Source organism: Phyllopteryx taeniolatus, chromosome 11, assembly GCF_024500385.1.
Source record: "Phyllopteryx taeniolatus isolate TA_2022b chromosome 11, UOR_Ptae_1.2, whole genome shotgun sequence".
NCBI classification, from domain to species: domain Eukaryota; kingdom Metazoa; phylum Chordata; class Actinopteri; order Syngnathiformes; family Syngnathidae; genus Phyllopteryx; species Phyllopteryx taeniolatus.
This window is the reverse complement of record NC_084512.1, coordinates 27,685,491-27,709,914: the sequence shown is the minus strand read 5'-3', so window position 1 is coordinate 27,709,914 and position 24,424 is coordinate 27,685,491. Positions and strand designations below refer to the sequence as shown.

General features: G+C 44.7%; 3 protein-coding genes and 1 long non-coding RNA gene across 8 annotated transcripts; 2 read left to right on the top strand and 2 right to left on the bottom strand.

Annotated features, from left to right (window-relative positions):
- Positions 1–404: 404 nt before the first annotated feature.
- Positions 405–4,011, bottom strand: LOC133485332 (uncharacterized). Of its 3 annotated transcripts, XM_061788833.1 has the most exons (4): positions 3,623–3,992; positions 2,269–2,414; positions 2,146–2,189; positions 423–1,066 (listed from the first exon to the last, which is right to left on the bottom strand). In XM_061788833.1, exons 1-4 carry the CDS (start codon positions 3,789–3,791, stop codon positions 814–816), a joined length of 612 nt encoding a protein of 203 aa, XP_061644817.1. In that variant the 5' UTR covers positions 3,792–3,992; the 3' UTR covers positions 423–813. The 3 variants fall into 3 exon arrangements, with proteins under 3 accessions (XP_061644815.1, XP_061644816.1, XP_061644817.1); XM_061788831.1 differs by having other exon boundaries at positions 405–1,066; positions 2,146–2,414; positions 3,623–4,011; XM_061788832.1 differs by lacking the exon at positions 3,623–3,992 and having other exon boundaries at positions 406–1,066; positions 2,146–3,616.
- Positions 4,012–4,101: 90 nt separating this feature from the next.
- Positions 4,102–8,154, bottom strand: plekha3 (pleckstrin homology domain containing, family A (phosphoinositide binding specific) member 3). Of its 2 annotated transcripts, none has more exons than XM_061788834.1 (8): positions 7,656–8,154; positions 6,883–7,020; positions 6,666–6,815; positions 6,212–6,333; positions 6,034–6,138; positions 5,900–5,943; positions 5,635–5,741; positions 4,102–4,938 (listed from the first exon to the last, which is right to left on the bottom strand). In XM_061788834.1, the coding sequence occupies exons 1-8, from the start codon at positions 7,693–7,695 to the stop codon at positions 4,829–4,831; spliced, it is 816 nt and encodes a 271-aa protein (XP_061644818.1). In that variant the 5' UTR covers positions 7,696–8,154; the 3' UTR covers positions 4,102–4,828. The 2 variants fall into 2 exon arrangements, with proteins under 2 accessions (XP_061644818.1, XP_061644819.1); XM_061788835.1 differs by having other exon boundaries at positions 6,883–6,999; positions 7,656–8,152.
- A 1,270-nt stretch (positions 8,155–9,424) lies between these two features.
- On the top strand, positions 9,425–12,487 carry LOC133485678 (beta-1,4-galactosyltransferase 3-like). 2 transcript variants are annotated; one of them, XM_061789787.1, is made up of 7 exons: positions 9,425–9,657; positions 10,504–10,705; positions 10,782–11,023; positions 11,268–11,458; positions 11,529–11,651; positions 12,131–12,235; positions 12,301–12,487. In XM_061789787.1, exons 2-7 carry the CDS (start codon positions 10,510–10,512, stop codon positions 12,431–12,433), a joined length of 990 nt encoding a protein of 329 aa, XP_061645771.1. In that variant the 5' UTR covers positions 9,425–9,657; positions 10,504–10,509; the 3' UTR covers positions 12,434–12,487. The 2 variants fall into 2 exon arrangements, with proteins under 2 accessions (XP_061645771.1, XP_061645770.1); XM_061789786.1 differs by lacking the exon at positions 9,425–9,657 and adding an exon at positions 9,667–10,030.
- Positions 12,488–14,221: 1,734 nt separating this feature from the next.
- LOC133485758 (uncharacterized) lies at positions 14,222–14,932 on the top strand. The gene is made up of 3 exons (XR_009790797.1): positions 14,222–14,399; positions 14,481–14,645; positions 14,726–14,932. It is a non-coding gene; the product is annotated as an uncharacterized LOC133485758 (long non-coding RNA).
- The last annotated feature ends 9,492 nt before the right edge of the window (positions 14,933–24,424 follow it).

The following is a 24,424-nucleotide window of genomic DNA, read 5'->3' as shown; positions in this document are numbered from 1 at the left end:
GGAGAATGAAAGCGAGTTTTTCATTTGATAATGCTTTGACATTTTTATTTAAAGTTTTAAATTATTTTTTTTTAATAAGATATAAAAAGTGGTGTGCATGGTTTTTTAGACTTTTTATTTTCAAAATATTTTGACATAAAAAATTTTTATTCAAAATTGAAAAGGACAAAACATTTTTTTAAAAATATTCAGTTTTTAATTTTTGGGAGAACAAATTATCATTTTTTTCGTCTTTTTTTCAATTTGAATTTTTTCAAACATTCTTAATGTAAATGTTTTTTTTTTTTTTTCAAAAGCCTTTTGACATTAAAACATGAAAAATGCAAACAATAACTGCTTTTATTTTGAATATGTCTTGACATTTTTAAAAATAATTTTGCAAATGTATTATGTGAAGTTGAAATAAAAAAGAATCCAAATAATAGATTTAAAATATATTTTTATTTTTCAAACGCAAAAACAAATTAAATGTCAAAATGGAAAATGACAAAAGTAGAGTAGTTTTTTAGAGTAGCATTTTGTTTTATTTTTAAGCCTTGTTAAAATAATGTTTTGTTTTATTAATGTTACATTGTTTTCTGAGTACAGAAAGTATGAAGAATTTAGAGTGGGATTTATTTTTCATTTCTAAAAGGTTTTGCCATTTTCAAAAGTGTAGAAATTGAAGACGCAAAAAAGGAAGGTGTAGAAAAAAAACGACAACAATAATAACGAGAACAATGTGCGGAAAGTCGAAGGCGATAATCTGAAACTCCTGTTGTGCTTTTTTTTTTTCCCCCCACGCGTGCCGATCGCATCGCGAGCGCAATTTGCTTACGCACGGCGCGGGGCGGCGGTCACCTTGCCGGCCGTTCGTCGCGTCTCCCGTCTCGTTCTGCCGGTGAGCGCGGATCCCCTCGTGCTCACCGGCTCCCCCTGCAGGCGCGTCGTCGTCATCGTCGTCGTCGTCGTCTTCGCTGGAAGATGACGACTGTCGGCGGTCCTCTGAGCTTCCCGCTGACCTGACGGCGTGTGTTTGCCGCTTGAAGCAACCCGCGCAGCGAGACAGACCCAGCGACTCCGGAGCCTGCGCCGCAACAAAGGCGCGGTTAACTTCTTTTTACACGAGCAATTTCTCATTTTCTTTCTTTTATTGAGCATTTGGATATTCCTCCATCTATTTTGCTCGAGTGCTTATCGTCTGCAGCCGGACTGAGGACCGATTTGATCATAATGAACTAAGCAGTTATTTCGGTAAATAAGTACAAATAGGCTCAATGTATTTATGTTTATACTTAATATAAAGAAATCATTTATTCAAATTTTCAAGTAATATCCATACTTTTATTCCATTTTAGTCAATAAAGTGACTAGAAAATGTAAAATAGCTGAATCATGTATTCTCATTTTTAGCTTTATTTCTAATTAATTTCATAAAATGAATACATTGAAGTGAAGAATAGTTGATTTGTAACAATAAAAACATGTATTCTAATTTTAACATTTTATCTATTTTTATCCATTATGGTTAATAAGCCTGTCATGAAATCAAATTTACTTTAAAGTACATAAAAAAAGAAATCATGTTTATTATGAAAAAAGTGTGAGTAATTTTACTCTATTTGTATTATATTTGTATTGTATTTTTAGTATTGCAAACTTACTTGAATAATTTATTATTATTATTTTTTTTTTTTTTATAAAGTTACTTCAAAAAAGGTGCATTGACTCGAATTCCAAATACAACAGTACGCGAAGCAATCCCAAACTTCAACACAGATCAAATGTACAAGACTTCTAACATCTGCCAGAATGACACTTGCGGCAATCCAGTGCCGTCAATCGTCAACTTTTCAAGTACGGCGCATTTCATTCGCACAGTTCAGTTGTATTTCACTTTTAAATACAGTACAATATTTGCATTTCATCTTTAGCCCGTTTTAAAACATTTAGCGAATCACAATTTCTATTTAACTTATGCGCACTACATTTCATGGGCAGTTTTTCACCTACCTACATATACGTATTTTATATATATATATATATACACCTATTACCTATATTTAAGCGCAACGTTGTGTTCAATGAACACGTATGCCTACTACTCTACTATATTTGAATGTTGGGAGAAGCCGTGGCGCGGCAAATGTTTTGCGATGACGTTACCTTGGGCGGCTTCGGACGTGCAGCGAGTGGCTCCTCGGCGCCTCCTGCACGCAAAGTTGGACAACCGAGAGAACAAACACACACACAAAAAAGAGACATCCAAATGCGGAGTCGAAAACTGACCGTTGAGCGCTTGTCGTCCGCTCGCCGCCGCGTCCATCTCTGAGCGCGAGCTCGCTTTTCAAACACACCTGCCGCAATGTTTGCTTTCGCGTCGTCGTCATCTTGCAATGTCAACATCGTCGTCGTGGTCGTCGTCTTTGACAAACCTTCGGCGACAAGGGTGCCGAAGGCAACGAAACATTATTTTACAAGGGATTTCTTTTTCGTCACTTTTTGACAGAAGCTCAGCGCCACATTTTCCCCAAATTGGACAATAGTTAGTCATATTTGGTTGTCACTAGTTTCCATCACATCTGATTTTAAATTCAATTAAATATTCACAGGTCTGCAAATATATATATATATATATATATATATATATATATAGCCAATAGCCAAAACAGTAGCTTTTGTTGTATTTCGACCTTTTTTTTTCTTCTTCTTGCAAAATAAATGCTCTACATGACCATTTTTGTATTTGCGAGCTATTTGTCAGGAATTGATCAAATAAAGCGAACATGTTCATTTGACGGCAAAAGCGCACAGCCCGATGATTTCCCTAACTTTGTCCTCGCTCGCGAGACCAATTGGGAGTATGTAGCGTGATGAGGAAAGATCCGGATGAGGACACCCAAAGGCACCCGGTCGCGATGTTGACCCAAGATGTGGCCCCTGACAAGACGCAGTTCGACACCCGTGACTTGAGGACACAACCTGTTAAACTGCCACCACAATTCACGACATGTACTCAGGATCTATCCAGAGAGAGAGAAAGAAAGAAAGAAAGAAAGAAAGAAAGAAAGAAAACCCCCACACACGCACACAAAACAGCTGAACATGTTACAAATGCATGTGCTTTCTCGGAAGCTAACTTGAATGTCCAACATTTGCAATCCCTGAGGTCGCGACTCCCCTGAAACAAACGGTTCGCTTCAGTCAGATACTTGACTCCCACGCACAAGCCGTCACGACATATGAATGCGCTGATGTGATCGCAAGTCAATCAAAAAAATGCTTCAAGCCATGCCGACATTTCAAAGTGACGCGTGCGCCATATTAGTAACATCTCCATAAATTAGAATAAGATCAAAAAGTCCATTATTTCAGTACTCGTGCATCATAGATTGATTCTGCATCATTAGAAATGATTTGCATTGCTCGTTAAGCAAATATTCTAGATTCGAGCGATGGCGAAGTTGGGTTGTTTGCTGTAAACTAAATTGTCAAAATGATACATATTGAAAAAGAAAATATGATACAGATATTTGAACGTCCAGTGTGTAGGGCATCTCTCCGAGTCGCCCTTTTTGAACTACCCAACTAAAAGACGTTTTTTTTTTTTTTTTTGACCAAGCGTGCGCCAGTGTGAACTGACCTCGTTTGTGAGTGACGCGTCGCGTCGGCGTCCGGTTCAGCTCCCGCCGCATCCGGCACCGAAAGCTTTGTGGGCGGCGCTTCCCCATCAAAAGACAAAAACCTACAAAAATCCAAACCACACACACACACGCCTTCTTTCTGTAAACACACACACAAACCAGCATCATAGCATTTCATACAAAAGCCGCAATGTGTCCTTCGGATTTTTCCGGATTTTGTTGGAATTTAGGCGTTTGACATAAATGAAGAAAGTCATTTGCAACAATTGAACGGCGTGCAGGAAAACAGTCGAAACAACGAGTACATTTTGGGGGACGCCCCGCAGGATTTTTGTATTCATTTTTCCCTCTGCTCTGTAAATTGCGTTGTATGCATTATATACGGCATACAACTCAAAAAAAAAAAAAAAAAAAGCTCTTAAATAATAAGAATGGAGACAAGGTAAATGAACGACTTTGGAAAACTGCAAGAAAGGAATCAGAAATAAAATATAATTTATTCATTACTTTATTATGCGGGTCATCTTCTCATAGCATAGGAGGAAAGAAAAAAAACAATTTTTGATTTTGAAGCAGATTATTTTTAGGCGCTTCAGTGCAATTTGTCTTTTAAAACCACCGGGTTGAACGCTGAGTTGGTTGCCGTGGCGACAAGAGGCAACACAATCCCTCCAAAAAGGACTTTTACCGCTAAAGTGCACAAGCAGCAGGAAAGGAATGAAGCTGCTGCCTACAAGTACCATCATGCATTGCACCACTTTCACGTCGGCCGTGTTGGGAATCACTCGCCAGCCGCTATTTCGTGGCTTGGCCATTGTGCAGTGCTGGCGGAACGTGTAGATTTGAAATAAAGTGCTCTCAACGCGATGCAACACAGTCAACATTAGGAAATTGAAATGATTCCCAACACAGCAATTGTCTTTGAAGGCAGCAGAAACATTGAAGCCGTGACCATCGCAACAAAATGGCGGCTCGTGTTCACATTGTAGTGCGGGCGGAGGGGTGGGGGGTGTCGAAGAAAGCGGCCATTTTGGTCCCGCTCGCCTTCACGGGAATTCAAGTTCTGAGTTCCAGAGGCAAATAGAAATAAATTACTCTAAATACGTCCAAAGTGCTCGTTTGCAAATGGTTGGTTCCGCACAGTTCGAGAAATACATTCGCGGCGTCCGCCGTCCAACTGACGCCTTCCGACCTTCACGTGACCTTCAGATGGACAGGTCTGTGTCCGTGTCCGTGGGCGTGGTCTTCGGACTCGCCCCGCCCCCTCGCTCCTCGGGGATGCACGACGAGTCGCCGCTGAGGTTCGCCAGCAAACCTGGAACACGCACGCGCATTTTCATCTTTGCTAAGTTACGTGGCCGATTTACAAGGGTCGTCGCTCCACGGCGGCAGCTAATTTCACGGCGGGTTTGGCAGACAGTGAACACTTTTTTTTTTTTTTTTTTTTTTATAAAGTTGACTGTCAAGTAAACATACGACAAGGAGAATTACATTTCGCGTATTCAAGCAAACCACGTAACTGTCCGACGAAAGTCCGTTAGCATAAGGCTAGCACACGATGCAAAACGCCATTGACAGGCAAAGGAAACTAGCATCCATGTTGCGGTAAAGCAAAGGATATTTGAACGTGCGCAATGGAGAAACACACACACACTTTAAGAAAACTCACAGGCATACGTTCTTTATCCTCTGCAAAAGACGAATAGGATTACTGCAGCTTAATCAGCAGGTGTTGCAATCTTCTACGTGTACGTACAAAGGTATGTACATTTGGCATTTTTGCAAAATACTTATTTTCATATTACGTTAGGGGGAGTGGCTATTAAACTATTTCTACTATTTCTGTGAAAAAAAGCTAAGTTTTGTTTTGAATAATTTCATTGTCATTTGCTTTCTTTTTTTGGGAAAAGGCAGAAAATCAATAGAAATTTGAAATTGAATTTTCTTGATTTTTTAATTTTTTTTTATTTTTTTTATTTCTATTGTAAGGCCAATTCAAACATGTTCGCACCTTTATACGTCGACCGAGTGTCATAAACGGAACTGTCCGAGCCGGCCCGGTCGCGCCGCGGCTTGCATCGCTGACCTCCGCCGGCGCTTTCTTTGAGCACGCCGCACCTGAACGACAACAAACAAACGCACACATGAATCCACGACGCCATGCACAAAAACATTCACAAAGGCGACGAAACACAGACAAAGGAGGAAACAAATATGGAGGTCATGAAGGGTGATCGTGAAGAGGCAACAGAAATGTTTCAAAATGATGGTCGGACCTGTCCGAAGTGGACGTCCCGGGGTGACTGACCGATCGTCTGATCTGGAAACGAAACATTTTGGACATCCGTCACGCTTGTACGCCGTTGCTGCACGCGAGGTGCGGTGGACATTGGGACTGTGTGCGTCTGACCCTTTCAGGAGGTTGCAGGTGCGGCGCCAGCTTGTGCTGCGCTAAGCTCATACACTCCTCCAGCGTCCTGACGAAGGTGGCGCAGGTGGCGCGAAGGAGCGACGCCTGACGATCACACACAAAATGACATTACGCCCTTGACAAACTTTAAAGAAGTTGTTTTCATTTTATTGGAAACCTCAGATGTGGGCACGTCCTCGGGGTCCGCGCCGCTCTGCGATTGGATGGTTTGGACCTGCTGGACCAGGAGGTCACAGTAGAGACGAAGCTCAGACATTTTGGTCCTCAGACAGTCCGGACCTACAGCACGCACACATACACATTCAATGTGGCGAAGAATCTAGGAAACTTCCGCTCACAACCCAGGCTAAACTTTGCTCCTTCAAAGCTCTTAAGTTTCACAGTGGAAATTCACGATATTTCTGTGGGGGACATTTTTTTTGTGGTATCAAGAGAAATAAATCGAATCCCAGAAGACCCAAAAAAACAAAAACAAAAAAAACTGAGAGGAACATAATGTCATTATTTGCCTTTTTTTTATTTTATTTTTTTTTATTTTGTGAGGAAAAACAAAGAAACAAAACAGGCCACCCCATATAAAGTGAGCTTTGAGTTGCCCTTCTATCGCGTACCTCTGTGTTTGTGCGCGTCCGAGGTTCCCGCTTTGGACGAGCCGAGCGCCACCAGCCAGCGTTGCCGCTCTGCTGCGTTCACCGCCCTCACGTAAAAATGTTGCTCGCCGGGAATGATCAGCTCCAAGCGTGTGGCGTCGGTCGGGTGAACTGAAAAGCGGGAAAGGTGAGCGGCGTCGGCCGCAGTACATCGCTTCCGCTCTTTCGACGGACGAACCTTTAATGTCGCACACGGACATCTTGATGGAGCCTTTGCTTCCTTTGCCGACGTCGTCCTCGCTGTCGTAGTACGAAATGACGCCGTTCGCCAGGACGAACCAGCGCGGCTGCCAACCTGACACGCACACGCGAACATCTCAAATTCCGCAGCAGAAAATTGGAAAATTACATCAGAAAGTTCTTTTTTTTTTTTTTTAGAAATCAGATAGGCATTGACCTTGTGTGAATATGTGAATTTCACTTCTTGAATTGAACTACTGAAATAAATCGACTATACTAATTCATTCAGATACACCTGTATATAAATTGTGTACAGTGCATACTACATATTGTTTGCATCTTATCTCATCTTTATGATAGGGAATGCCATTTATTTAACTTCCGTCACACATTGGTGGTGATAAGGACCGTCCCTAAAGCACCTCCTCTTTTGAAGCCAATTCTTTGTATGGAATGCCTTTACATATTAAGGTCACGTGTTGACATTTGGGTGTACTCTACTGCACTGTATAGATCTACACGAATAAATCACCGAACATTAAGAGCATGACTGCTCATTTTGATGAATTAAACTACACTAAATATCGCTCATGTACGTAGTGCTTCTGCTTGATCATTTAGTTAGCATAGTTATTCTTACACAGTAACAATCAGCATTAGTTTGACGCCCCCCCCCCCCAAAAAAAAATTAACAATTGAGGTTGATTGGCGTGACCTGAACACACAAATAAACAATACTGTACAGGCACACAAAATACAAGTCAGACTCACCGGTCATGTAATTGGTCCATTTGTACAGAACGCCCTCCATGTCCGTATTAGTTATTTTGTATTTTTTGTAGTTCAGTTGATCTTGTTGTGACAGCTGCTAGCAGGCTAAAGCTAACTAGCGAGCTTAGCAGCTAATGACAACAACAATGGCTACTGCTCCTCTCGAAGAAGTCCACATTTGGAGAGCGACTGGGAATGCGGTTGGCGGCATGGCGTCGCTTTTTGGGTGAGCTTTGTCGCTCACTTGAGGACAAGTTCGAAAAATACAAACCCCCCCCCCCCAAAAAAATGACTTGGGTTCAGCGACGGCGTGCGTGCGCGCGTGCGTGTCTCCAAAACAAAAGTAACAGCAACAAGCAACTTGATCCCCGACGCAAAGAAATGCGCGCATTGTTAAGGTTGAAACGTTTGCGCTCGGACACCAACGACGAAATTGTGACCAAATGCTTCTGACGTGTTGATTGGAGTCACGTGCGTCACCCTGCAGCGACACTAGAGGGCGCCACGGCGCCACTTTGCTTCACATTGCGCGTGCTGGATGAGCTCATTTTAACCACGACGTCATAATGTACTTTCATACATCGAGATGGATATCGAATTCAGACTTAGCGCTAACATTTATGTATTGAGTCTATTTTTAAATCCACGTTTGTTGGTCAAAACTAATTTAGTAATTGACCCTTTATAAGAAAACTATCGAAGGGCTGATGACTTTGAGGCAGGATGGGGACACAAGGGCCGGCCGGGCCTGCCGCTTTGTTGATCTTTTGTTGTGCGCGGTCATAAAATGAGAATTTGCATCCAGTAGTGCTGCGAACATTGAACCGCTTTTGTTGCCACAGTAGGGTTGGTGTTAAAAACAAAAACAAAAAACCTCAAGTGATCATTGCATCGCCCATCGTGTTCTTTCCGCGCGTCACCACGCCATTTAAAAAGTAAATGTAAAAATCCTTTTCACCGGCTGCAGAGATGAAATGGGGGGGGTTTGATAGAATGTATGTTTACTATTTGGAACGCAAATGGGCATTTCGGAGGCGAGTCGGTGTCCCAAACACTTTGGATTCGTCCTGCGCCCCGTGGCCGTTCGACAATGTGGCAGAATGTCGTCGGGAGGCGCTAAAGCCCGCGAGCTTCCGACATGCTTTCGCTGAGCAATTTGGGATTCGGGGACGACAAAAATCCGATTCAAAACATCAGTACCAAAAAAAGGTGCGCAAAAAGGAACCGTGCTTCAGTCGCACAATAAAGACGTTCAGTTTTTATTTACTGCAAATCAAAGTGACTTTTACTGTTGCCGGCCAACACAGACGGAAGTTCAGAAGTGCAAATGCCCCATGAGAATCATTTCCGCAACAAAGTCTCTTCCTCGTTTGATGTTGACCTCCCTCCTCCTTGCCAAGATACGTTGTAACAAACGCTACCCGTACTTCAAGAGCTTTCTTAGCAATAACAAATAAAAACAGGTTTCTCAACCTTTGCATTCATTTTCAAACCGGAGTGGTCAAGAAAAAAATGCTCACGATATGTTGACGTTATTAGCACTTTTGATTTGCGTTTGGGGGCCGCATAAAACGATGCGGTCACCAGTTTGACACCTGCGGATTAGGAAAGGGGGGGGAATCCTTTTTGAGGGAAGTGTGGACTTCAACCAAGTCCTGTATGCGTCGAAAGGACATGCAGGCCCAAAAAAAAAAACGTTCTCAAAAAGGGATGCAGAAGCACCTGCTGCAAACAGGTGGGGTTGATGACGTCACCCGCCCAGAATAAAGAGCGCCTCGCTCTGCGTTTAATTGAGTCCCGCACACGCTCATCATCAGGTGCTGCGTGCCTGTCGGTCAATCGGAGACTTTTTGAAGCGCTTTTCAAACTTTGACAAAGTGCGCGTGGCGACGGAGGAACAATGTGCTGACTTGAGCGACAAAAGACGTCATCGGACATGGATTTGCTGGCTTTGAGTGCTGCTGCGGATGACGTCGCGGCCTAGGTCACCTCGACGGGCTCTGTGCGTTTGCCCACCTTCAACGTTTCGAAACGCTCGTGGTTTGATTCGGATTTGCAAAAACAAAAAAAAACGATGCGCCAAGTAGTATCAAAGTCTCATTTGTCGAAAATTCATGCCGCACACTTTTTGTGCCAAATATGACGCATCGTCTTCCCAGGCTGTTGTGCCACCGAGCATCATAAAGTAGTTCTCCAAATATCGCTCGATGTTCTCGCTGGGGCCCACGTCGATCGAAACGAACGAAAAGCTTATTCCGAGGTGGCTTTGTGACGCAACAATCCGCGGCTCGGGTTCGATGACGTCAGCCGCCTCGTCTCCCGTCGCTCTCGCTTCTCGATTTGTCTGTTCGGTCTCGCTACGAGCGCGCGGGCAGGTAAGCAGCAGTGGGGGAAAATGGGGGTTTTCGGAAGGGTCGCGGGCGCGCTGGCGTCCGTCCGTCTCAGCTGACTTTGGGCGACAGGAAGCGGAAAATAAAAAGATTGTCATATGTATATTTATATTTGATTCATACGTATACATTGTACACCGCGTTTTATTTGTAATATATTTGAAAATATATCCCAAAAAAACTGATAAACAAGCGCATTGAACCTTTATTAGAAAACTAGGAGGCTGATCAAAATATTTGCCCCTTCTAAGCCAATCGTCAGGGGGGCTTATTTTATTTTTTTGCAAAGAAAAAGTTGCTTCCGCCGGTGTTGCAATTAGTAATCGAGTACTGACAATTCCATCGGAATAATCAAGCGGAAGAATCCCGTGCGCCAAATCATGATTCTTTGAACGCGTGCTTGCTCATGTCTGCGATTGACGGAAGAATAAAATGTGGCTCCTGGTGCGTGTCTGCAGCCCCGCATGCAGCGCCGTCCTCCTTCCCAAGTTCCGATGGCTTGCGACAGGCGCCTTCCGAAGTCCCGGTGCTCTGCGGTCTTGCTGCTGGCGGCGGCCGCCTCGGCGCTCTACTTGGCCGTCTACGGCCTCGGTCTTCCGGGAGCCGCAGCGCCGGCTCCTTTTCCGCCGCCCAGCTGCCCCGTTGTGTCCCCATTGCTGGGTGAGGAAGCAAATCCAGGAAAGGCACCTTGAGCCGCCGCGGTCGGACCCATCCGAAAAAAACCTTCCTTTTCCAGTTGGGCCTCGGCCCGTCCAGCTATCCTCGCTTCTGCTGACTTTGGAGGAGATCAGCAAGAGAAGGGCGTCGGCGCTGTCGCCGGGCGGGCTATACTGGCCGCCGAACTGCGAACCCCGGTGGAGCACCGCCGTCGTGATACCGTACCGCGACCGGCTGCAGCACCTGCATACTTTCCTGGACCTCCTGCATCCGTTCCTGCAGAGGCAACAGATCCGCTACAGAATCTACGTCGTGCAGCAGGTGAGCAGAAGTTGTGTTGGAATTCATTCATTTCGAATCAGCCGCCCTCGAGTCGTCCGGAAAAATCACGTCACGACGACGAAGGCGCGTGCGCCCGCCTCAGTTGGACAAATAGGAATGCGTGCGTGCTTATCTTCTCGCAGCCTTCATTTCAAAGAGGAGCTCGAGTTGACGCTGCCCTCGGACGACTGTTGTTGTTTAGCTAAACAACAACAGTCCCTCTACGATTTCTTCTGCGTTTCAGTGGGGGAACGGTACCTTCAACCGAGGAAAACTGCTGAACGTCGGCGTACAGGAAGCTCTCCGAGACGAAGACTGGAGCTGCCTCGTCCTCCACGACGTCGACCTGCTGCCCGAGGACGACCGCAACATGTACACCTGCCAACGGGAGCATCCCGCACACCTGGCTGTTGCCATCGACAAGTTTGCTTACAGGTAGACGCGCCCGGGAAGTGAGAACACTAATTACGTTTGGACCTTCACGTTGGCCGCGTCTCGTTCCTAGGCTGCCATACCTTCAGCTTTTTGGCGGGGCCGTCGCACTGACTCCGGACCAGTTCAGGAAGGCCAACGGCTTCTCCAACAAGTTTTGGGGCTGGGGCGGAGAGGATGACGATTTTGGGAACAGGTACAAAGTTGGCGCGCCGCGCTCGGCTCCTAACGGTGCCCTTCGGCTTCGCTCGCCTCTCCTCCTCAGAACTGTGAGGCAGATGTGCTAACCAGTCACCCACTGTGCCGCCTGCTCCGTTTTCACTTGCTGTAATTGTTTAGAAAACGATGGATTTCCAACACGTAATCTATCAGTTCCTCCATCTACGCCAGAGACGCATCGTGACGGACATTTTGGTTCGTTGGCTTGCCGTGAGATTTTTCCGATGGCAAATTTGTGCCTTAATTGGCTCACTAAAGGTCGCGAAGAGGGGGAGCCCTCTTTGGGGGGGGGGTCGGCCATCTGCCTGGACCAGAGACAGGATGTCGCCATTTGTCAGAAGAGAGAAGAGCGCGCTGAGCAATTGCGCCGGCGGCGTTAGCGATCAGAGCAGCCGGTCTTGAATCTTGTTGACCGATTTCTGCTCTCTCTCTCTCGATTGGCTGCTGCGCAACCAGAGTGGCTCTGTCCGGCATGAAGATTGTGCGCCCCCCAGTGGCCATCGCTCGCTACAGAATGATCAAGCACGGACAAGACCGAGGGAATGAGCCCAACCCGCAGAGGTAAGGAAGTCATCAGAGTCGCGTTCGTAATGGACCTTTGACGTCAAACTGTGCGAACGTTCCAGGTTTCACCTCCTGGAAAGGACCGGACGCGACTGGCGTTCCGACGGCTTCAACTCCCTGACCTACAAACTCGTCTCCAAAGACCTCCGACCTCTCTACACGAACCTCACGGTCGAAATCGGAGAGAAGCCGTAATTCTGGCCAAATGACAAACGACACACTGATGTGAAAGGTCGCCGTGTGTGTGTGGGTGTGTGTGGGGTGGGGGGGGGGGGGGGGGGGGAATGTGATCTGCACCATTTGCACAATTGTCACTATTCCAGATTATTACTGCATTAGTCAATTCAAACTGCTCTAATCATTTGTGCAACTGTCATTATATCAGCATTACCACATTAGCACTAACCGCTCATTGCTCAGCTACTCTCTTAGTGTGTTTTTATGTCTCAAAAGTATATTTTTTTTTGTCAAAAGGCTGTCTCTTGTCGTAGTAGAGCGGCTCCAACTTCTTCTTTTCCTTTGGGCTCGTCCCGTTCGGGGTCGCCACAGCGCGTCATCCTTTTCCATGTGAGCTTATCTCCTGCATCCTCCTCTCGAACACCAAGTGCCATCATGTCTTCCCTCACGACATCCATCGACCTTCTCTTTGGTCTTCCTCTCGCTCTCTTGCCTGGCAGCTCCATCCTCATCATCCTTCTACCAATATACTCACTCTCTCTCCTCTGGACGTGTCCAAACCATTGAAGTCTGCTCTCTCTAACTTTGTCTCCAAAACATCGAACCTTGGCCGTCCCTCTGATGAGCTCATTTCTAATTTGATCCAACCCGGTCACTCCGAGAGCGAACCTCAACATCTTCATTTCCGCCACGTCCAGCTCTGCTTCCTGTCGTCTCTTCAGCGCCGCTGTGTCTAATCCGTCCATCATGGCCGGCCTCACCGCTGTTTTCTAAACTTTGCCCTTCATCCTAGCAAAGACTTATGGCTGTGTGATATTTAAGATTTTCTTTAATAAATCAGCAAAAATTTCAACAACTCTTGTTTTTTTTCTGTCAATCTGGGGTGCTGTGTGTACATTGAGGAAGAAATGATTTTAGCAAATAGCTGCACTACAACAAAGAATGAAAAATGTAAGGGGGTCCGAATACTTTCCGTAACATTTTTAAAAAGGCCATGCTACAGCATGTATCTCATGAATGGTTTCATGTACGTTGTGATTCATCTAATGGACTTTTTTGGATTGTTATACAGCACCTGTATTTGATTTATGGAAGGTTGTTCATCTGTTAGCAAGTTAAAGGTCCCATATTTTCCTAAACCTTTTTTTTTTTTTTTTTTGGAGGATGCTAAAGCCACGGTTTAAAACAACATCGGTTTGGCTAAGGACCCCCCACCGAAAATGGTACCTACGAAGAGACAGGCTTACGAAGCACAGTTTAAACTGCAAGCTGTCAGTTACGCGGAGGAACATGGGAATCGAGCAGCCGCGAGGGAATTCAAGATCAACGAATCGTGGTTCGCAAGTGGAGGAAGCAGGAAAACGAGCTTGACCAAGTCAAGAAGTCAAGAAGACGAAGCTGAGTTTCCGCGGAACACCGACTCGAGCAATGGATAAATGAGCAAAGAACAGCCGGGAGAAGCGTCTCTACAGTCACCATTCGACTGAGGGCAATAACGCTTGCAGAAGAAATGGAGGTCCGTCTTGGTGCTTTCGTTTTATGAAACGCCATCCAAAAGACAGGAAGATTATGAAGAGAGTGCAAGAATGTGTGTTTGTGCGTGCAGTTCCAAGTGTGAGGCGGAATGAAGGGAATTCCCTGCTCCTCTCAGTGTAGGGGGTGAAGATTTCATAGGAGGGGAGGAAGTAGTCATGGCTTGACGGCTGAGGTCGCGACTAGTTTTACAAAACAGATTCCATCAGTGCGCCGTGTACGTGTCTTTATTGTACCTTCCCTTCATTGTTACAGTATGTGAAACCTGTTCTATAAACGCTCGCAAGAGAGGGAGGTGTTTGCGGTATGTTTTGGAGAACAACGTACGTACATACATTCCAAACAATACTGCTTCGGACGGCAGCTTCACCAGAGCCATCGATGGTCGACGGAGTGAAGAACCACTCTGGGCTAGACACCTCCTTGTGGGACAGCTGGATGGACATTTTGGGTAAATACAAAACCCTAATTTCACCAATATTAACAGTGTGTTAAATGAACCCACGTGTTTCTTTCTGCTATTTTTTTTTAGGGCTGTTGGCGTTGTCAATAACACTTGATACGGTCCTTCCCACTTTGGTGAATGCCAGTGCTTCTTTTCGATGCTTCGAATTAGGACCCAGTCTCCCGGTCCAACCAACTTGGTTTCCTGCTGGAGTGGAGGAAGGAGTCATGGCGTGGCGGTCAAAGCTCTGAGGTAGCGGCGAGTTTTACGTAACAGATTCCATCAGTGCGCCGTTTATGTGACGTTATTGTATCTTTCTTTCAATGTTACAGTTTGTGAAACCTGTTTTGCTGATGAGCCAACGGACAATTACCGTTTGTTGGCTTGTGTTCGTCAGTGGTGCGGCCAACATAAGGGTGTGTGTGTGTGTGTGTGTCAAAGATGGATCTAGGTGTACCATGCATGTAAAAACACAACAATGATACACAGGAAAATAAACAGAATAAACAAATTGATCGGAACAAGAGTCATGAGTGTGTGTCTGCGTGTGTGTGTGCATCACAGCAGAACTACACACTGCTCACAACATTCAGGAGACGTATGTAGTCGAATGAGCTCCAAAATGGTTAATCACATCCATAATAAAGTTTGACTACTGTCATTTGTCACGTATAAAACGCTTGAGTATAATGTGCACCCCCAAAGTTGACTTTAAAAAAAAAATAAAATAAAATAAAATCAGGAAAATGCATCTACGTACGTATGTAGAATGCACACCATGGATGTGCTGCTAACCATACAGACCCTTTCCAAAAAATTGGAATATCATGGAAACGTGTATTTATTTCCATAATTTAAAACAAAATGGTTTATTTCAACATAATTTGGGGTACCAGCTCATAAAACCCACGAAATCAGGAATTCCAAAAATTGGAATACTGTGAAGAAATCAGCCCAGATTGTGCACGCCATAAATGTTTTAAACAAAGTGTCACACACTAACCACCTCCTAAACTCAAAGCACCTGCACAGGTTTCCCCAGGTGTCATTCAATTGCTTTCGTTTGGTGCAATATGGGGAAGACTGCAGACTTGAGAAGTGGCCAGAAGACCATCGTTGATACCCTCCATAGGATGGGTAAGCCACAAAAGCTCATAGCTCAGGAGGCAGGCTCTTCACAGAGTGCCGTGTCCAAGCATACCAATGGAAAGTCTAGTGGAAGGGGCAGCAGCGCCTCCATTACTGTGCCGCGTTCCCACGTCCCGAAGCTCTTGCGTGTTGTTCTTCTCAGAGGATTTTCTCCTTAGAGTTCCTCCACAATCTCATGTTCGATTCATTCGCACTGGGCCGGCGCGAATTACGACCCTATGTCGGCGGGAAATAGTCCGACAGTCAATTAAGCGGAGCGCTTACCAAAATCGCACAACATGTTTACAGATTTTGGAACATAGTACACACAAGGTGCACCGTCGATTTTTTTTTTTAGAAAATTAAAGGCTTTTTAGTGCGCCTTATAGTGCGGAAAATACAGTACCTATGTATAATGTGCACTATCGACTTTTACAGTAATGTAATAATATTATTTTTGGTTGTTGCCAGCAGAGGTGTAGAAAAAAAGTTCTTTTAGCTCTCGTACATAATCTCAATTTGTGTGGATGTACAGTGGCCAATACACTGTGTACAGTAGATGTTGATGCCAAAAGACATACAATACAAGCAAGCAAACTAAACTGTAAAAAAAGAAGACCAAAACAAACATACCGTTCCTAGACAATACTACACTATTCTATCTATTGATTCAACGAACCTCAACTTCTAATGTTTAGAAAGAAATGATTTATAGGATAGTAACAGTGAGTCCTACCTGACTAAGGGAATGGTATTCTTCCGGTTTCATGAGGTGAAAGGCTGTTCTCTCTTCTTCGCTCGCTCCTGCCAGCATGGTAGTTTCTGGAGGACACAAGATTGATGGACAATGTATTAGTTCAACTCAAACACCAGGGATGACATTTCCATCTGCAACAAAGGTAATAGCTACGTTCCCTTTCAAAATGTTTAGTAATTACCAAAACAGAAAAAAAGATGACGATGAAAAAAAGACTGATTTAAATCACAGGTAGATACTAGCTTCAGTGTTAAAAATCCAAATCCTAAACTAAAACTGGGTGTAGAATGTAAAAACAAATTGTATTTTTTCACTAAAATAAGCAAATTCATGACATTTGTCAGCTGTTAGGAGTTCCTGAGCTAACTGATTCGGGGCGGTTGTGAGCTTGTCCACCGCAGCAAACGTATTGTTGAAGTTCTTACTGATGATTTCAGAAAAGTGCTGCTGTCTAGCCCTGACTAACTCTTGGTTAAAATGACAAAGACTTTTGTCTTTAGAGGTCATAGTCAATTTGGAGTTGAGTTTTTCTCCACTTACGTTCCGCTTTCCTACACTTTGCACTTTTGTGAGGAGAGCAATGAAATCTCGCTTCAGTACCTCTGATTGCTGCTTGAGAACATCCAGGGCCCCTGTGTGTATGAGGACAGATTTCACAGTTGGGTGCTGATTAGTGATCTCCAGGATTTGTTTTAGAGATATTAGACACCACGTCATTGGTAAAACACTGTACTTTGGTGTTCTTCTCACCGCAAAAACGTTTCACATCCTTGACAGCTCCATCACCAACTATTACCGTTTGGGGTGCCATTTTTTTCTTGTATGACTTGGTTTCGTACCTTTCAGCAGTGGTGGGGGATGAGCATTCTTGGCCAGGGTCTTGTAAAAGTGGCTCAAATCTATTTGTAAGTCTGATGTCAATGTCTTGCATTGACCCGCGTCCTTTTTTCTCGCCCTTCGCTGTGGCGACTGTCCACGGCCGCTCACTCGGGGTTGATTACCAGATTCCCCGGTAATCTGCTGGTGTTGTGTCCTCCCTTTTAGATGGTGTCCCAAATCTTTGGGCTTTGCTCCCAGTAAATTCCAGGGAGAACTGCTGGATGGTCCATTACCATTTCCACAGTCCACATCCGTCCTCTTTGTTGAGCTAAGTGGCTGTCTGTTAGCACTCTTCTGCTCACCATTTTGAGACATCAGGAGAGTGGTTTAATTCCCCGACTGTCTATTTACATCCATATACACTTCAAGACGGTGAATTTTTGATTCCAGGATTGACATCCTCTGCAGCAGTCCGTGATAGTCCTCAGTGGAAAAGGGAGGCATCTTGATTGCTGGCCTTGTTGCTAATAGCAGGCTTGTGCTAATTAGCAGGCCACGCGCAAGTAATGGTGAGAGGGTGTCAGAAAATATTGGAATATAGCAACAACTGACTGTATCTACAAAAAAAGCACAGTCCCAGAGGTTTAAAAATATCCAGGAGTCGGTGCTTCTAATATATATATATATATATATTATATATATGCGTTCGTGTGTGTGTGTGTTTGTTTGTATCTGTGTGGATGAGTGGTGGGAGGGGACTGATTTTAACGATGTAAACCACTTTGAGATGCATGTCGTTCTATAAAAAGTGCTCTACAAATAAAGTTTGATTTGATGCGTGGTTGAAAATGTTAATGTCGGTTTTTGGTATACAACTACGACATTTAGTCAAAAGAGACCACAGTGAAATTATTTTTCACCACTAGAACTGTAAATACAGTACGTGTGCTAATAGTGTATCACGTAAACAACCCTACTGAGAAGCGTTCAACGGACCGATGAATGTTTTGAAATGAAATTTTTGCAAACAGGAAAAACAAATGTTCCTATCAGCATCATTTTGTAAGGAAAAGTGCAGTCGTCCTCTGACATCATCTGACAGCTGCGCAAGGTTTCGAGGTCACAAGCTGTGCAACAACCAAGGTACTCCTCGAAAAAAACTTGCATACGCTTTTATGGGCCTGGAGTCAGCAAACCATCTGATGAATGAGCGGCTAACGTGGGGCCAACAACGAGGCCCCATAATGAGGTTAACCCTCGCTAAAACCTCCAGTCAGCAGGCCACCGCTAGAAAACTAATGAGCGCCATCTATGGCTATTTTTTTGTTTATTTTTTTTTTTTCAGTTTATTTTTGAAAGGGGACGATGCAATTTCATAAAACACATGAAGTACACATGGTTAAAAAAGCCAGAATTAGCCAGAAGGCTAGTTTTCATCTGTAGTCCCCTGGCCATGATGTAAAAAAGCAGTAAAATACATCTACAAGACAATATAATACAGGATACATAATCAAACTATACTATTAAGAGAGAATAAAACCATAAAACCATTTACTGGAATTGCGAGTTACTAAGCAATAACAGGGTCCCTACACATTTGGGAATATAAAATTCCATGTTTTCCAGACATCTCAGTAAACAAAGTGAAAGTGTAAAAAAAAAACGTGACATTTGAGTAAATCAGAATCAGAATCAGAATCAGAATCATCTTTATTTGCCAAGTATGTCCAAAACACACAAGGAATTTGTCTCCGGTAGTTGGAGCCGCTCTAGTACAACAGACAGTCAATTTACAGAACACTTTGGAGACATAAAGACATTGACAAAAAACAACAACAATTGTGCAAAAAGATGCAGAGTCCTCAGTTCGAATGGCTAATATCGCAATAGTCCGGTGCAATGACCATTGTGCAAAGGGCACTGAGACTTCAAGGAGTGTATGCGGTTTAAAGTGACGAGTACTGCGATAATCTGGGACAATGGTTGTGCAAATGTTACAGATACTCCTCAATCAGTGTGCAAATGGAGCAGATGCTACTCTGGCATGAGTGGCCACTATATGCAAATAGTGCAGCACGGCGAGACAACTACAGTGAGTGCACGAGTAATACATAATACAGAAATGTGACAACGAACTCAAGTCAAAAAATTGCCAGCTTGTTGTAATGGAATTGTAAGTTAGCTGTTCAAGAAGTTGATTGCAAGAGGGAAGAAGCTGTTGGAACGTCTACTAGTTCTAGTTTGCATTGATCGGTAGCGCCTACCTGAGGGAAGGAGCTGGAAGAGCTGGTGACCGGGGTGGGGAGGGTCCGAGAGGATTTTGCACGCCCTTGTCTTAGTTCTGGCAGCGTGCAAGTCCTCAAGGGTGGGTAGGGGGGTACCGACAATCCTTTCAGCAGTTTTGATTGTCCGTTGCAGTCGGAGTTTGTCCTTTTTTGTAGCAGCACCAAACCAGACTGTGATGGAAGAACACAGGACTGATTCGATGACCACTGTGTAGAACTGTCTCAGCAGCTCCGGTGGCAGGCCATGCTTTCTCAGAAGCCGCAGGAAGTACATCCTCTGCTGGGCCTTTTTGAGGACGGAGTTGATGTTGGTCGCCCACTTCAGGTCCTGGGAGATTGTAATTCCCAGAAACTTGAAGGTCTCGACGGTTGACACAAGGCAGCTGGACAGCGTGAGGGGCAGCTGTGGCGAAGGATGCCTCCTGAAGTCCACGATCATCTCTACAGTCTTGAGCGTGTTCAGCTCCAGGTTGTGTCGGCCGCACCGCAGCTCCGGCCGCTCCGCTTCCTGTCGATATGCAGACTCGTCACCGTCCTTGATGAGGCCGATGACAGTGGTGTCGTCTGCAAACTTCAGGAGTTTGACAGTCGGGTTCGCTGAGGTGCAGTCGTTTGCGTAGAGAGAGAAGAGCAGCGGAGAGAGGACACAACCTTGGGGCGCCCCAGTGCTGATGCTGCGTGTGGATGAGGTGGCCTCCCCCAGCCTGACCTGCTGTGTCCTGCCCGTCAGAAAGCTGTAAATCCACTGGCAGATGGCAGGTGAGACGCTGAGCTGGAGAAGCTTGGATGAAAGGAGTTCAGGGATGATGGTGTTGAACGCTGAGCTGAAGTCCACGAACAGGATCCTCGCGTAGGTCCCTGCACTGTCGAGGTGTTCTAGGATGAAGTGCAGTCCCATGTTGACTGCATCATCCGCAGATCTGTTCGCTTGGTAGGCAAACTGCAGGGGGTCCAGCAGGGGACCTGTGACACTCTTGAGGTGGTCCAGCACAAGACGTTCAAAGGACTTCATGACCACAGATGTCAAAGCGACAGGCCTGTAGTCATTCAGACCCGAGATTGCAGGTTTCTTGGGGACTGGGATGATGGTGGAGCGTTTGAAGCAGGATGGAACTTCGCACATTTCCAGTGATCTGTTGAAGATCTGAGTGAAGACTGGCGCGAGCTGGTCCGCGCAGACTTTGAGGCAGGATGGAGACACGTGGTCCGGGCCTGCCGCTTTGTTAATCTTTTGTTGTTTGAAGATGCGTCTCACATCCTGTTCATGGATGGTTAACGCAGAGGTCAGAGGTGTGATTGTGGTCGCGGGTGCGGCCGGGTTGGTGTGTGGTGTGAAACTGTCCTTTTCAAATCTGCAGTAGAAGCTATTCAAGTCGTTGGCTAGTGTGCTATTGTTCTCAGCTTGGGGGGATCGTCGCTTGTAATTAGTCAGCGACTGGAATGCATGCCAGACTGATTTAGAGTCGTTTGCGCTAAACTGTTTTTCCAACTTTGCTGTATAGATCCTCTTTGCAATGTTCATTTCTTTGGTCAGCTGGTTTCTAGCTCGATTATACAGGGCCCTGTCCCCGCTCTGATATGCGTCCTCCTTAGCTTGGCGAAGCTGCTTAAGTTTAGCAGTGAACCACGGCTCATTGTTGTTGAATGTGCGAAATGATTTTGTTGGAACACAGACCTCTTCACAGAAACTGATATAGGATGTGACAGTGTCCGTATATTCATCCAGGCTGCCAGCTGAATTTTCAAAGACACTCCAGTCGGTGCAGTCTAAGCAGCTTTGAAGTTCCATCTTGGCTTCATTGGTCCACTTTTTGACTGTTTTCACTGTAGGCTTCGCACATTTAAGTTCTTGCCTGTACGTCGGTATTAAGTGAATTAAGCAGTGATCAGACGAGCCCAAGGCTGCACGAGGAATAGCACGGTATGCGTTTTTTACCGTGGTGTAGCAGTGGTCTAAAGTATTATTTTCCCTGGTAGGACAGTCGATGTGCTGCTTGTATTTAGGGAGTTCGTGGTTGAGTTTAGCTTTGTTAAAGTCCCCGAGAATAACGAGGGGTGAGTCGGGGTGTTTTTTTTTTCCAATTTCGTTGACTTGATCGGCGAGCGTTAGCAATGCGGCGTTCGTGTTAGCTTGAGGCGGAATGTAGACGCCAGCGAGAATGAATGATGCGAACTCACGTGGGGAGTAGAATGGTTTACAGTTTAAGAATAGCGACTCCAAATGCGGGCTGCAGTGTGTGCTGAGCACCGTGACGTCCGTACACCATTTTTCGTTGATATAGAGGCATATCCCGCCGCCCTTTGTTTTCCCCGATGATTCCATGTCGCGGTCCGCTCGATGAATGTGGAAACCGGGAAGCATAACGGTGCCATCGGGTACAGCGTCGCCGAGCCAGGTCTCCGTGAAGCACATGGCCGCGGAACGTCCGAAGTCTTTACTGGTCTTTAACAGAAGATGAAGCTCGTCCATTTTGTTGGGTAGGGAGCGTACGTTCGCGAGGTGGATCGACGGGAACGCCAATCTGTGTCCTCTCTTGCGGAGTTTCACCCGAATGCCTGCTCGCTTCCCTCTGTGGCGACGCTTCCGTCTCCATGCGCCGAAAACCGCGGACGCCGCTCCGGTGAGTAACTCGGGGGAAAAAACTGAGCGGATATTCGAAAGTTGGTGACAGAAAGTCCGGAGTCGACTCCTTGATGGTTAGCAGGTCTCCCCTTGTGTAAGTGAGTCGTGTAAGGTCTCCAAAGACGGACGAAAAACACAAAAAACACAAAAACAAAGACAATACTAGAGAGCGCGTTCCCGAGGCGACCACACTGGTAGGCGCCATCTTATTCAATGCAGTCTTTCCGTCCATTGCAAAGAAATGCAATAAAACAAACAGCACGGCCTCCTTGACTGTGAGGCAACTCCATGATCGCTTTACAACTGAACGAAATATTAATGAGCGAGTTTCCATCCTCTTTCTGCCAGGCAACATAACATTGGAAAACAATGATACCGTAAGTGGTTTGGGGTGTGCCTCTAAACTGGAGGCCCTAGATGAACCCTGCAGTTGCCACAATTAAGCAAATTCTTCTGTGAATCATTTCGAGCTGTTGTTCTGTCTGTCTGCCGGAATGAGGAAACACCTCTTCCTGACCCAACTCTTTACAAGTGCACTCACCGTGCTGTCTTACACGCAAACTGTGAGCAACCGCATCCGAAATCTTAAAACAAAACCTCCCGCACACCTGACACCTTCCTCCACCCGTTCCCACCTGCTTGGACCCGTTTCTTCACTTCCTGACCACACCGAATCCGAAAGGCAGCGAACGTCTTTTACGGGTCTGGCTCGGCGACGTCACGTTACCGAGATAACCGATCGCTGTTCGACACACCACATAATACACGTGTCATGTTTAGAATTCTTCGTTTTGTCTTTATTGCATTAGAACATACATTTGTCATATATATATATATATATATATATATTTATACTTTACAAAATGTGAATTTGTACACTACAATCTTGTATTGTAACATGGTAGAAAAGACTGCAAAAACATAGCACTCAAAACAGTTACCAAACAATGATGAATACATTTGTCGTCTTGTTTTTGGCCACCAAGAACTTCCAAACAAGTTGGCAGAGATGACGGTGTGCGGGTCAAAACGGGGGCACATTGAAATGTTGTTACACATTAAGACAAAAACATTGACCAGTTGCTTAATACTTCTCTGTAACTAACATATTATATTCTGTGCATCACATTTTTTGGGGTTTTGCATTTTCTGGTTTGAAATGTTCCACAGCAAAATCACACACGGCAAGGAAATGACATCGACTAAAAGAAGTGCTTCCTTCTGCACCGTGTTTTGTTTTTCCACGCCATTTCAAGATGAGGCCATACGTTGATCTTTTCCGAGAACAAACATCGATATAAAGACCTGTCTCGTCAATCATTTGTGCTTCTTCTGCATATTAATGAAACTCCACGTGAGCGCCGGACGCGAGGCATCCCAACACTCGAGTAACATCCTACAACGATTGTCCTCTTCAACATACCCCCCCCCCCCACTCAAAACTCGACATACTGTTTGCCAAACCGCAACATTGCTCCAGTCATTTTTAACTTTCTGTTACACACAGTATCAATAACAACTGCTAATGCTTGCTAGATACGTTTTTTTCAACGTGTAATTTGAGGCAACTAAAACAGGAAATCGAACCAAATATAATTAGAAGGAAGTTTGTAGCTATGCATGCAGTTTATGTTTTTTTACTTAAAAAAAAAAAATAGTGCAGTTCAGTTGTATTTAACTTTTAAGTACAATATATTTTCATTCATCTTTTAGTTTTTTTTTTTTTTTTTTTTTAAGTACAATTTTTATTTAACTGATTGTGTTTAATATTCTCACTGTGCATATTGTTACAGTGGCTTTTTTTTTTTTTTTTTTTTTAGGGATAAAACGTCTCCTTTTTGCTGAACACTTTACTGCAACTGGATTTTAATGTTGGTCATTATGGTGGAGACTTAGAAAGCAAATTGTTTTTTTTTTTCGCTGGTACTTTGAGAACTTTTAAGTTTGAGAACCACTGACTTAGGCAATGACGCTATTAGGCTAACGATACACTTTCGGAACGCCGAAGCTGCAATCAACAAACGACAGGACAATAACATCTCTCTTTCTTTTTTCTTTTTTCTTTTTTTTTTACAAAAATCTCATTACAAAAAGCAAATAGTAATGACATTATTCAAGATAATGTGAAAATAAGTGCTAAAATATCATTTGACTATTTTCCCAGCTCCAATTCTTCAGCGCCACCACCACCGCAACTGCTCCGAGATGCATCATCTGCTAAGCCGAGCGGTGGAGGCAGATGTCCGCAAACACCCCGACCGGGTTGCGGTCAAAGTTTCTTCCTGTTCACCAAAGTGCTCGCTCACACCAATTTGTTGTCAGTTGGCCACATTTGCAGTAGTATATTTTTTCCGTCTTTTGCATCACACACACACACGCACAACCCTGTGACCATTCATGAATAGAAATACACACACAC

Bases quoted from the DNA above. Each gene is read 5' to 3' on its own strand.
- LOC133485332 (XM_061788831.1), bottom strand. From the start codon at position 3,791: ATGATGCTGGTTTGTGTGTGTGTTTACAGAAAGAAGGCGTGTGTGTGT. The intron at 2,415-3,622 runs GTCAGTTCACAC...TTGTCGCCGAAG, and splicing joins ACGCGTCACTCACAAACGAG to GTTTGTCAAAGACGACGACC. The intron at 1,067-2,145 runs GTAACGTCATCG...GTTGCGGCGCAG, and splicing joins CACGTCCGAAGCCGCCCAAG to GCTCCGGAGTCGCTGGGTCT.
- LOC133485678 (XM_061789786.1), top strand. From the start codon at position 9,863: ATGTTCTCGCTGGGGCCCACGTCGATCGAAACGAACGAAAAGCTTATT. The intron at 11,024-11,267 runs GTGAGCAGAAGT...TCTGCGTTTCAG, and splicing joins GAATCTACGTCGTGCAGCAG to TGGGGGAACGGTACCTTCAA. The intron at 12,236-12,300 runs GTAAGGAAGTCA...CGAACGTTCCAG, and splicing joins AATGAGCCCAACCCGCAGAG to GTTTCACCTCCTGGAAAGGA.
- plekha3 (XM_061788834.1), bottom strand. From the start codon at position 7,695: ATGGAGGGCGTTCTGTACAAATGGACCAATTACATGACCG. The intron at 6,816-6,882 runs GTTCGTCCGTCG...CCCGCTTTTCAG, and splicing joins GTCCGTGTGCGACATTAAAG to TTCACCCGACCGACGCCACA. The intron at 5,944-6,033 runs GTCAGACGCACA...TTTCGTTTCCAG, and splicing joins ACCTGCAACCTCCTGAAAGG to ATCAGACGATCGGTCAGTCA.